General features: G+C 41.2%; 1 protein-coding gene across 1 annotated transcript in view; it reads left to right on the top strand.

Annotated features, from left to right (window-relative positions):
* LOC121737847 (dosage compensation regulator) overlaps positions 1–13029 on the top strand; it is a 31407-nt gene that overhangs the window by 17926 nt on the left and 452 nt on the right. Inside the window, exons 13-22 of the mRNA XM_042129580.1 lie at positions 92–201; positions 704–937; positions 1453–1608; positions 2299–2429; positions 2785–2954; positions 3866–4059; positions 5740–5854; positions 6991–7142; positions 11716–11907; positions 12044–12202. Coding sequence (XP_041985514.1) covers positions 92–201; positions 704–937; positions 1453–1608; positions 2299–2429; positions 2785–2954; positions 3866–4059; positions 5740–5854; positions 6991–7142; positions 11716–11907; positions 12044–12202 — 1613 coding nt within the window. The remainder of the gene's footprint in view (positions 1–91; positions 202–703; positions 938–1452; positions 1609–2298; positions 2430–2784; positions 2955–3865; positions 4060–5739; positions 5855–6990; positions 7143–11715; positions 11908–12043; positions 12203–13029) is intronic.

The following is a 13029-nucleotide window of genomic DNA, read 5'->3' as shown; positions in this document are numbered from 1 at the left end:
ATTAATCGAAAGGAACTTCGTTCCATCCGGGTATCCCTTGACACCTCTCATTTAGTTTTTTTAAGATTATAAAACGTATTTGACTTGACAGGTGGGGCTGGCGACGCCGAAGAGGACGAGGACTTGAATAAGAACTGCAAGTTGTCCGGCAACTACGCGCCGCAGACCGCCACTGCCATGGCTAAACTGTCCGAGAAAGATGTAAGTTGGCCATGATGGCCATCTTTGTACTATCGGGGCGATTCATAGGCAGATGGGGGAACTACGTAAAGTTGGCCACCTTTGTACTATCAGGAAAGTTGATTCATAGGCAGATGGGGGAACTACGTAAAGTTGGCCATCTTTGTACTATCGGGGAAGTTGATTCATAGGCAGATGGGGTAACTACGTACGTACGTGGGTTTGACAAAACGAGACCGGTTTGTCAAACCCAGGCGTTAGATTACGAATAACATGTGTATTTGAAGGTTTTTGCTTATGGTGTATGAAGTATGACGGTTCTTCGACATGAGTATAGACACGAACGACAGTCGGCAGGCTGCCTGACGGTAATTGAACGTCGATACAAAATCGTCAGGGGGACTGCGAGTCTTTGACTAATTAAATTGACTAAAAAGGTCAATGAACGCTGAGGACACCTTATTTCATTTTAACTATAGTTATATTATTATAAAATTTCAGCTAATGTATGTTCTAATTTCAGCTAAGCTTCGAGCTCATCGAGGCTATCCTCATGTATATCAACAACCTGGGCAACGAGGGTGCTGTCCTCGTGTTCCTGCCCGGATGGAACCTCATATTCGCGCTGATGAAGCACCTGATGAGGAACCCGGTGTTTGGTGACACGTCCAGATACGTGATCCTGCCGCTACATAGCCAGATTCCGAGAGATGATCAGAAGAAGGTGTTCGTTACACCCCCACCGGGGATCACCAAGGTATGATTTCCCGATTACGGCTAAGCTAAGTGGAGGGGTTATTATTTTGACCGTCTATGTAGGTATGGCATTGTATCGGCTAAACTACTGGACCAATTCTAATAAGTGAAGTGTCAAAATATAACTAATGATACCGCCATGGATTATATTTTTTAATGTAATGAGGTTTTTTTCCTGTAATTTAAAAGCGGCAATAAGCTTAATATACTGACAAGAAATCTAAGAAAAAGCAATAGTACCATCGAGGAAGTTGATTCCTATGCAATTGACAGACCAACATTATTTGGTCGAATATGTCAATTCAATGTTAATTGTGATCTGTCAGCTGGGTTTGACGTAACGCAACCAAACTACTTAGGTCCCCGATTTGCATAGGAATCAACTTCTCTGATAGTACATACGGGATGCAATGTTATGTTTAAACCGATTGACATATGAGTTGGCTTTTTATCTGACAAAAGCCGCACCGCATCAAACTCGGTTTAGCGGTTAATGTAACAGTATCTACTTTCTAGGTGATCCTGTCAACGAACATAGCGGAGACTTCCATCACAATCAACGACGTGGTCTACGTGATAGACTCGTGCAAGGCCAAGATGAAGTTGTTCACGTCGCACAATAACATGACATCGTACGCCACCGTGTGGGCCAGCAGGACTAACCTGGAGCAGGTGAGAGAGAGAGAGTGTATGTGTGTGTATGAGAGACAATGAATAGTGAGAGAGAAATAGGAGACACCCGTCAGTATCCATCTATATTTAATAAAGACGTCGTAACACTTACACGCTACATTCTGGGCTTGCAGGACTAACCTGGAGCTAAAAAACCATCATAACAATTGAAAGCCGTACACTACCGTGTGGGCCAGCAGGACTAACCGGGAGCAGGTGAAAGAGAGAGAGATAGTGTGTGTGATTGCGTGCGTGCGTCTGTGTGTGGGTGAGTGTAAGAGAGAAAGATTACCGTTTATCCATCTCTGTTAACGAGGTCTCACATATCATCTGCTATACTTGTTTCGTTTTCGGACGATATTAACTATAATATTACGCTACAAACGAATGGTTCAAGTAATGTAACTTTCAGACTGTCTTCGCATTAAGCCGCACTACTGCGGTAGCCGCGCAACTTAATGTGAAGGCAGCATCATTATCTATACTCCATCCCTCTCGAACGCTGCTATCTCTTTCCAGCGCAAAGGTCGCGCGGGTCGTGTCCGTGCGGGCGTGTGCTTCACGCTGTGCCCTGTAACTTACTCTATGTATACTCCATCTCTCTCCAGTGCAAAGGTCGCGCGGGTCGTGTCCGTGCGGGCGTGTGCTTCACGCTGTAACTTACTCTATGTATACTCCATCTCTCTCCAGCGCAAAGGTCGCGCGGGTCGTGTGCGTGCGGGCGTGTGCTTTACGCTGTGCGCGCGCGCACGCTACGAGCGACTCGACGAACATCAAACAGCCGAAATGTTCAGGACGCCGCTACATGAACTCGCTCTTAGGTGAGATTACTTTTGGTGCTCTATAAAGATCTTAGTTTTTGATTCACTAACGCAAAAAGTATTTTTTAATTCTAAATAAAAGGTAGGTAATTTATTTATAGTAATTATGTAATAAAGTCTTAACAATCCTAACGTCGTAAAATTGGACTCAGAGTATATTTCGGACTCCAAACCTGGGATAACCATAGGAAAAAAGCGAAGAGACAAAGAGGAAGAATTTACTCATATAACACTCATTTACCCTTAAATTTTCTTGGTTTTGATTGAGGTGAAAACATAACAATGCGCTTCCTTTTTAGATTGCAGTCGTATATTAATGATATATTTTATATTGTATACAACTTCCATATTCCAGTATAAAACTCCTCCGTCTGGGCAACATCGGTCACTTCCTGTCCAAGGCTCCGGAGCCCCCACCATTGGACGCCGTGATCGAGGCCGAAGCCATGCTGCGAGAGCTCGGCTGCCTGGACAGCACTGACGCGCTGACACCGCTGGGAACTATACTGGCTAAATTGCCGATAGGTATGTACAGACTAGCCCCCTTAGACAACGTATCTTTCGTTAAAAAAAGATGACCAAATTCGTTATCAAAATGTATGCGGTTTGACATAAGTCATCGCTAAATGACATTTCGCTTGCGAAGGCTAATGTCATTTTTAAAAGAAGAAATCCTATACATTTTGATAACGAATTTCGTCATCGTTTTTAACGAAAGGGACTTTGGCTACGGCCTTTCTCCTTTTTGATGAGTTCATAAACTTCATTGTAGTCGTATTTGTTTCGTTTTTCAGCAGCAGCAGCATCCGCGCATGCGCAACAATACAATTGAGATCAGTTACTGTCAGATTTTAGCACATGACACTGACACTAATTTTTACCATTGCGCATGCGCAAAACGCTGCACATGCGCAGTAAAAAATGAAATGAATGACGTTTCAACTTTTTAAAACGCAATTTATAAATAAATAAAATACGTTTATTTCAGGTAATAACCCATAGAAAAATTATTAAACTAGAAGGAAATAATAATTATTAATTTAAATATTTGCCATCCTCTGGTGCACCGGATACATGCACGTGAGCATGGACCCATGGCTTCAGGAGAAGGCTATCCAGCATATCACTTAGTATTTTCAGGATGATGTTGAATGGAATTTAAGAAGTTTTAATGTTAATATATTTTTAGACGTTTACACTTTTTAATTTGACTTCTTTGTTATTCGGCGTTTTACAATAGCGCCGGCGGCAGTTCTGCTTATAGCAACGCGCTAAAACATTTTGTACAAATGCTGTTGTGAGCTTAGAAAAGATTAGAGAGAAACGCTTTTTAAGTGTTAAAAAGCGTTTCTCTCTAATCTTTTCTCTTAATTTTTTAATCTGATCGCATTTTTTTTACTTCCAAACTCTCATGTCTCTTATCTCTTCAACTTCAGAGCCTCGACTCGGTAAGATGATGGTGCTGGGTTTCGTTCTGTGCGTCGGCGACGCGCTGACAACGATGGCGGCCAACTCCACCACATTCCCCGAGATATTCCTTCTAGAAGGACACAGAAGATTGTCCGGACACCAGCGGGCACTAGGCGGGAGTAGGGCGAGCGACCATGTTGCTATGCTTAACGCTTTTCAGGTAAGAATTCTCAGAATTCAGACATTTTTGGTGTGGTTGTCACGACTTGTAGGACGAAGCTTTTGAAGTTTCTACTTACCTCAAGTCAATGAGGTAAGTAGAAAAATATTCCACTCGATACACATGCTTAAGCGTCTTCAGAACTTTTTGCCTTTCAAAACTAAAATTTCCCTAGTCCAGTCACTCATTTTCCCTATCCTCGATTATGCTGACTCCTGCTACCTAGATGTAACCGAAGAATTGCTGACAAAGTTAGAACGTTTGCAAAATCTTTGCATTCGTTTTGTCTTTGGTCTTAAAAAGTATGACCATGTCTCTGCTTTTCGGTCACAGCTAAGGTGGCTTCCGATTCGCCTTCGGCGAAATATCCATATTCTCTCCCTCCTTTATAATATCCTTTATAACCCTTTGTCCCCCTCTTACCTCGTAGAGCGTTTTAATTTTTCACGATCCTTAGACGTCCCTTGTAGACCTAATGTTAGAACAAACCTTTCCCTCCCCTCCCATCGCTCCAACTTCTTTTCTTACTCCTTTACTGTTCATGCAGTCAGATTGTGGAATTCCCTCCCCCACGCCATCCGTGATAGTCCTACAATCACTGTCTTTAAAAGACGCTTAAAGGAGCACTACCTCAATACCGAATCCAGCTATAATTATTAAATATACATATAGTATGTATTTATTTTAGTAAATATTTATAGTTTATAGTATAGTATGTATTCTAATATTATAGTTTGTTATTATTATTAGTAAGTATAGTATTAGTTATTTTGTTTTTTTGTTGAACATAATATGTATAATAATAATTTAGTATTACTTACATAGTTATAATTTATATTATTCGTTTCTGTTTTTGCACGCCCTATCTGTTGTTTGTGTTCAAATTTCTCTTCTTAGGGCTGCTGGAAGAAATTTCTTTAGAGATAAGCAGTACCTTTTGTGTCGTTTTTCTTCATCTGTATAATTTGTTAAATGTTTTTGTGTGCAATAAACTGTTAAATAAAAAAAAAAAAAAAAAAAAGTTTTGACCAGGAGGTCGTGTGTTCGATTCTCGCGTTAAAAATATGTTATTTCAAAGTTTTTTAAGGACAATGCAGCTGATCACCTGATTTTCTGACAGTAAGATGAACTATGCGTCGGATGGGCATGTAAAAAGTCGGTCCTGCGTCTGATCTATTGCCAGTCGTGTCGGTCAACCATACCACTGGGTTATGAGAGTAAAGGAATATAGAGTGCTCTTATGTACTGCGCACACACTTGGGCTCTATACAATTACTCCTGCGTAACTCAATGGTTTCAATGAAACCGGCCACCATCACCGAAACCGGTGTGGGCGGTATTCTATTACAACAACTTGAACCGCCCTTAGACAAAGTATCTTTCGTTAAAAACGATGACGAAATTTGTTATCAAAATGTATGCGGTTTGACATAAGTCATCGCTAAATGACATTTCGCTTTCGAAGACTAATGTCAAATCCCATACATTTTGATAACAAATTTCGTCATCGTTTTTAACGAAAGATACTTTGTCTAAGGGCGGTTCAAGTTCAAGGCTACAGCCCCTGGGTCGTTAAGTTCGTTCATCAAACTTAATGTGTAACAGAAAGTGCTGAAGGCGATTATGTTATTTTACAGACATTTACAAATGTGTGAGCAAGAAAACTATATCTATTTACAGATGTGGGAGCGAGAAAGAGCGAAGGGTGAGGAGGCAGAGCAGCAGTGGTGCGAGTGGAAAGGGGTGCAGCACACCACGCTCAGAGTCACCGGCGAGGCCAAGTACCAGCTTATCAGTAAGTCCTCTACTAATACTCGCATTTATAATGCGAAAGCGTATCTACAGAGTAGACAGAACGGAGTACCTCGACTTCGATTCGGCGAATATACGCGAGTTGGGCGCGACTGTCACTTTCAACATGTTTCACAATGCTGAGTAAAGGCCGGGACACAAAAACACGATACGACGTCGTGTCACCAGTGACGGATTAAGACTACTTGATGCCCTAAGCAATCCATGCCTGTGGGCCCCCCTATCCGTATCTCAACTAGAATCGGTCTTTGAACCTTTACTCTTGGGGTGCCCCCTCAGACGTGATGCCCTAGGCATCACGTCTTGCTTAATTTGATTAATCCGTCTAATTGATTATTCCGGCTAATCCGTCACTGCGTTTCACGATGCGATGTCGTGTCGTGGGAATCCGCGACGAACATCGTAAAAAACTACGACGCGACATCGTGACGTGCCACGATATACGGCACTACGTCGCGTCGTAGAAACTCACGATGCGTCATCTTTGAATTTCTACGTGAGTTTCTACGACGCGACGTCGTGAATTCGTATTCGTAAAGCGTACCTGAATTTGGTTCCTTTTTAGACACTAAAATAATAGTGGGGAGCCCTAGATCTTTTTTTTTATTACTAACAAGCAAATTTTTTGTGAGTAGCTTTATTTTCATAAGACAAACAACTTTTTTATCTGCGAAAAATCTTGAAAGTGATAGCTAACAGAGATAGAAAGGATTTAATACTTTGATTTGATGTCCTAAAATATGGATTGTTATTTGTTCTATTTGTAGGACAATGTTACTTTTAAATTATATTACTATTAACCTACCAATATACAAAAAATCAGCTGGTTAGGGTTCCGTTTTAGGGTTCTGTAATCAACAAAACTTGGTTGACTACGATATCGGGCGACATGAAGAGGGTCGCGTCGTCGCGACACTACTGTTTCTATGTATTTCTATGAAAGTGTCGCTAGCTTCGCGTCGCTAGCTGCGCAGGGTATTTCGTGCAAATACATAGAAACCAGTAGTGTCGCAACGACACGTCTGCTGCCGCTTCATGTCGCCGGCTTCCAACTTGTACCTCAGAGCATATTTGTTATCCGGAAACATTCTAACTTCGTAATTTACTTTCCAACTCCAGACATCCTGACCTCCTCGATCGGTTTCCCGGAGGAGTGCTGTGTGCCCCAGCGTTGGAATCCCAATGTGGAGGATCCAGTCCTCGATCTGGTGATAGCGCTGTTGTGCATGGGCCTGTACCCTAACGTGTGCCTGCATCAGGGGAAGAGAAAGGTATGGTACATGTACTATCAGAGAAGTTGTTCATATGCAGATGGCGGACCTAAATAATTTGGTTGTGTTAAGTCCCGTCTTAGACTTAACGCGACCAAATTGCTTAGGTTACCTATACGATCAGTTTTTCATCAATCTGACAGAATGCTGATGGCTATAAAAAGTACATATTAAAAAAATTATCAGTCCATCAATCCGTGGGTAGTATAGTTGCAAAGCTTCTGAAAAATTCCAAATAATTCCGGAATACTTCTGGGAAAGTTTCTTTAAATTTGAATTATTCAAAATGAATTTAATAAAAAAAATAATATGAATTTTTATTTATGCTGAAAAATCGTATTATGCATCAATCATCGATCGCCGCCGCGCATAGAGCGTCGCCCGCCGGCCGCTATCACCGCTTCGCACGCGCCGACTGCCACGGCGAAATATTCGACGGAAACATTCGATTGCGGGGTACGAATCTTTCCGCGGGGTGAGGGAAAACTTCTCCGGGGAGCATCTCCCTTCCGCACCGCCGTCGCCCGCTCGTACGGGCGAGCGGGAAGTTTTCCCTCACCCCGCGGAAAGATTCGTACCCCGCAATCGAATGTTACCGTCGAATATTTCGCCGGAATAATTCAATGGAAATATACGTGTTTGTTTGTGGTTTGTGGTGGTTGAGTGAATAATTTGTTCAGTGGCACATTACGTACTTAAGTAAAATATAAATTGTTTATCTATACCTACTTCTAGGTTTAATATTATAAATGCGAAAGTGCGTCTGTTTGCCTGTCTGTCTGTTACCTCTTTACGCTCGAACCGCTGAACCGATTTTGCTGAAAATTGACATGGAAATACTTTGAGTTCCGAGAAAGGACATAGGATAGTTTTTATCCCGGATAAATGTACGGTTCCCGCGCGATAAACGAATTTTGGCGCAACGGAGTTGCGGGCGTCATCTAGTTTATTATAAATTAGTAATGGCCAATGGGATTGATTAATATATACTTACCTACTTATTACTTACTTATATCCATACTATCCATACTAATATATCCTATTGTAAGTAAATCAGAATAAAAACCATAAAAAATAAACGAACTCATATGATTAGGTATTATCAAAGAAAAGTAACAAGCCGTTACCAGCCGCTATTTATCGCTAGTAATGATAATAAGCCAAAAAAGCCGTTTCTCGCCGCTTGGCTAATAATGTTAGTAACCGGCATCACATATTAATAATAATATCTATGGACGCTTCACACCACGTCAGTCTGGCCCCGTGCTAAGTACCTAAAGGACTTGTGTTAAATATAAGTATATTCTTAGATACACAACTAAAGATAAATAGTTTACAACTTCCAAGCGCAATTTTCCTCGTTTTTTTGACAGTTGAAATATTCCCAAAGTTTCGGAATATTTCGGAATACTTCCGAAGTATTCGACGGGAATAATTCGGAATCTTTCCCGCCAGCATCTTTCATTTTTGGACGATCAGTTTTCCGTCAATCCTTACCAGACTGATAGATCAGATTGATGAAAAACTGATCGTGTAACCTACGTAAAACCCATCCGACAGAACACAGCTAACATTGAATTGACATAATCCGACCAATTGACGTCAGTCTGTCAACTGCCTATCCTTTCATCTGTCACAAACTGTCAAACCATTTTTTTTTAATTTATTAAATAAGGGGGCAAACGAGCAAACGGGTCACCTGATGGTAAGCAACTACCGTCGCCCATGGACACTCGCAACATCAGAAGAGCTGCAGGTGCGTTGCCGGCCTTTTAAGAGGGTATACGCTCTTTTCTTGAAGGTTTGCAGGTCGTATCGGTCCGGAAATACTGCTGGTGACAGTCCATTCCAGAGTTTTACAGTGCGCGGCAGAAAGTTACGCGAAAAACGCACTGTGGAAGACTGCCACTCATCAAGGTGATGAGGATGGTATGTTTTTCGCGTGGGACGATAGCGAAAAGTTGCAGGTGGTATGATTCCGAACAATTCCTCAGAGCACTCCCCGTGATACAACCGATAGAGGATGCAGAGTGAAGCAACATCTCGGCGTAATTCCAGGGGGTCCAAGCTGTTTGAAACACTATGGCAGTCAACAATTTGAGCAGCCCTTCGTTGGATACGATCCAGAAGGAGCAGTTGGTATTTTGGCGCCCCTGCCCAGAGATGAGAACAATATTCCATATGAGGCCGAACCTGCGCCTTATAGAGTTGTAGGCGTTGGTCCGGACTGAAGTACTGTCTCGCTCTGTTAAGAACGCCAAGCTTCTTCGAGGCTAATTTGGCCTTACCCTCAAGATGATATCGGAACTGGACTTCGCTCGATATGTTGACGCCAAGTATCTCAATGCTAGGGGAGATGGTTAAAGATGTGCCCTCGAAACGAGGATAAACGACCATTGGTGACTTTTTAGTGGTGAACGCGCAGACTTGTGTCTTTTCGAAAATACTTTTGAATAGTCAGAGTAAGACGGGCGTCTTACTCTGACTATTCAAAAGTATGATATTTTGGGCGCTTGACAGACGAGCTACTATGAAGCAATTTCTTCGATGGTATAATATTTATTCAGGATTGTAATAAAACTAAGTGATAATACTTAAGGGTGTGAATGGGTCCCCCATATTCGACAATAAGGCCTCAGCCTCGAAATCAGCGGCAGAGCGGCGGCAGCGGCGGCGCGGTAATAGCGGTGCGACAAGCCGTCTAGTATCCCCGCGTTCCATTTAGCGTTAAAAATGATCAAAACGCTCAAAATAGGAGGCATTTTGATCGTTTTTAACGCTAAATGGAACGCGGGATATATTATTTTGTATATTCATATGACAAAAAGTTTTTGTTTCTGGCATAACATTTATTTCTCAACAAATATTTTTGTTATTAAATAAATGTTGTATTTTTATGTAAATATTTATTATAATTTTATTTTAATTACACGATTTCAGTTCACGTGACGTTTTATTTGCAAAACCTACTCCTATATTCAAAGAAAACATTATTTTATCAGAAAATCTTGCAACAATCAATTACAAAAACAAGTTTCTAAAATCTAAACCATTATAAAGATACTTATTTTGCTATGTAAATATTTGTAATAGTATAAGTAGTCGAATGACGAAAATATTTTTTTAAGAAACTACCCGCTTATGAGTTTTTTTTTTGCAGTTGCCAATAGGTGGGCCTATTGGCTGTTTCGATGTTCCTAGTATGTACATTGTACAACAAAAAATTATTTTGCGGGTAGTTAAACGCTTCTAAGTTTGAACCGCATAATATTTTTTAACAAACTACCCACTTATAATTTTTTTGTAGCACCGACCTCTTGACTGTTTCTGTGTTCCTAGTACTTTTAGTAATTTTCCTGTGTAATTATTATTGTAATTTTCCTGTGTAATTATTATTTTAATGGTAATAGCGTTTGACTACCCGCAAAGTATTTTTAAAACTACGCACTTCAGCAATTTTTTGTACCTAGTATCTCTTGTCTGTTTCTGTGTTCCTAGTACAACAAAATACTTTGAGGGTAGTCAAACACTCCTACGTTTAACTACCTGCATACATTTTTTTAAACAAACTACCCACTCATATGATTTTTTGTAGTACAACCTCTTGGCTGTTTCTGTGTTCCTAGTACTTTTAGTCATTTTTTACGATCATTCCCAGTAATTTTTATGTTATTTTAATGGTAGGAGCTGATTACCCGCAAAGTATTTTTTAAGAAACTACCCACTTAGGATTTTTTTTTTGTATAGTACCAACTTTTGTCTGTATCTGTGTTCCTAGTACAACAAAAAACTTTGAGGGTCAAACGCTCTTACGTTTGACTACCCACAAAATATTTTTGTTTTGCAAATTACCCAGTAGCAGTACCCACCAATGAGGTTTTTTTCACAAACGATTTTTTTCTACCCACAATATATTTTTTTGGCAAACAAATTGCGCAAAATTCTTTAAAAATACCTACAAAATTTATCGTTTTAGGAAAAATAGATCATACCAAATAAAACTTCAACAATGCGATTTGTTAAATTTTATTATGAAATACTTTCTATTGTAATATTAAAATTTCTCACTCGCACTGTAAAACTCTGGAATGAGCTGTCACCAGCAGTATTTCCGAACCAAAACGACCTGCCCCAAAAAAGAGAGCGAATTCCCTCTTAAAAGGCCAGCAACGCACCTGCAGCTCTTCTAATGTTGCGAACTCTATTCAAGAGACACATACACACCCTAAAGTATAATCACTTTGTTTTTTTATACCTTGTATAATTTTAACTTTTTTATTAATTTACTCCATGACCTTCACGCGATACATGCAATAGACGAGAAAGTTTAAAGGTGATCGCACATTTTGAGCATGCATGCGCCAAACGCGCCGAATGCGCCGAATTTTAGAATTCGTTGTATGAAATTTTCACACATTCGTCCGCACCGTACGCGCCGCAAGTGTACTATGCGGTACGTTCGGCGCGTACCTGACAAATATGCGATCACCTTTAAACTTTCTCGTCTCTTGCATAGTATCGCGTGAAGGTCGAGGAAGTTCAAGGCGATGTAATAAACTTTATGCCTCAACAGGTCCTAACGACAGAGGGCAAGCCGGCCCTCATCCACAAGACGTCGGTCAACTGCAGCAACATGGAGCAGCGATTCGCGTCGCCGCTGTTCGTGTTTGGGGAGAAGGTGCGGACCCGCGCCATCAGCTGCAAGCAGACCACCATGGTGGCGCCGCTGCATCTGCTGCTGTTCGCTAGCAGGAAGGTCGAATGGGTGGGTTGACAGTTTCTGCTGTGCCAACCAAAAGACGCACATTTTGTTATACAGGGTGTAACAAGTAAAAATTTAACTTTTGTATGGGCAAATTCATGACGCTCGGGCGCTTGCTTATGTAATTATATTCCTCCAGGTGGAGAACATAGTCCGCGTTGACAACTGGCTCAACTTCGACATGTCGCCGCGGACCGCCGCCCTAGTGGTGGCGCTTCGCCCCGCCGTCGAGAAGCTAGTGGAGCGGGCGGCAGCGGAGCCCGACGCGGCCCTACAACTCACGCCAACTGAGCAAAAGGTACCATCAACTGATTCCTAGGCAGTTAACAGACCAACGTCGTTTGGTCGGATCATGTCAATACTGTGTAATCTGTTGGCTGGGTTTGACGTAACGCGACCGAACTACGTAGGTCCCCCATTTGCCTCGGAATCAACATCTCTGATAGTATACATTTTTTAAATAAAATTAGGAGGCAACAAGTCACCTGACGGGAAACAACCGTCTCCCATGGACACGTACAACACTAGATTTACGTTACACGGCCGGCCTTTTAAGAGGGAATATGCTCTCTTCTTAAAAGTTTGCAGGTTATTAGTCGGGAAGTAGTGCTAGCAGCAGGTATTATATTCGAACGGTTATGTTTGGGGGCTGGGAACCCCTCACGACAGGGCAACGACCTAGTTAGGCACCAGTCCATACTGCTATAATATTGCTTATCTATACTTTAATATTATAAAGCGGAAGAATTTGTTTGTTTGTTTGAACGCGCTAATCTCAGGAACTACTGGTCCAATTTGAAAAATTCTTTCAGTGTTAGATAGCCCACTTATCGAGGAAGGCTATATATTTTATCACGCTAAGACTAATAGGAGCGAGGAAATAGAGGAAAATGTGGAAAAAACGGGGGAAAAAATTTGAAATTGCTTATTATCTTAAGAACTACTGGAGTAATTTTTATGTTATTTGGCACACATACGTGAAGGGATATTAGCTATTTTTTTTTTTTGGAAAAATGTACGGTTTTCGTGAAATTCCTAAATTACGCGGGCGAAGCCGCGCGGAACATCTAGTATTATAATATTATAGCAGTATGGACTGCTATAATGTACTCTTTTGTAATGTGG

Source organism: Aricia agestis, chromosome 21, assembly GCF_905147365.1.
Source record: "Aricia agestis chromosome 21, ilAriAges1.1, whole genome shotgun sequence".
Classification (NCBI taxonomy): Eukaryota; Metazoa; Arthropoda; class Insecta; order Lepidoptera; family Lycaenidae; genus Aricia; species Aricia agestis.
The sequence above is the reverse complement of the archived record's forward strand: the minus strand, read 5'-3'. Positions and strand labels throughout refer to the sequence as shown.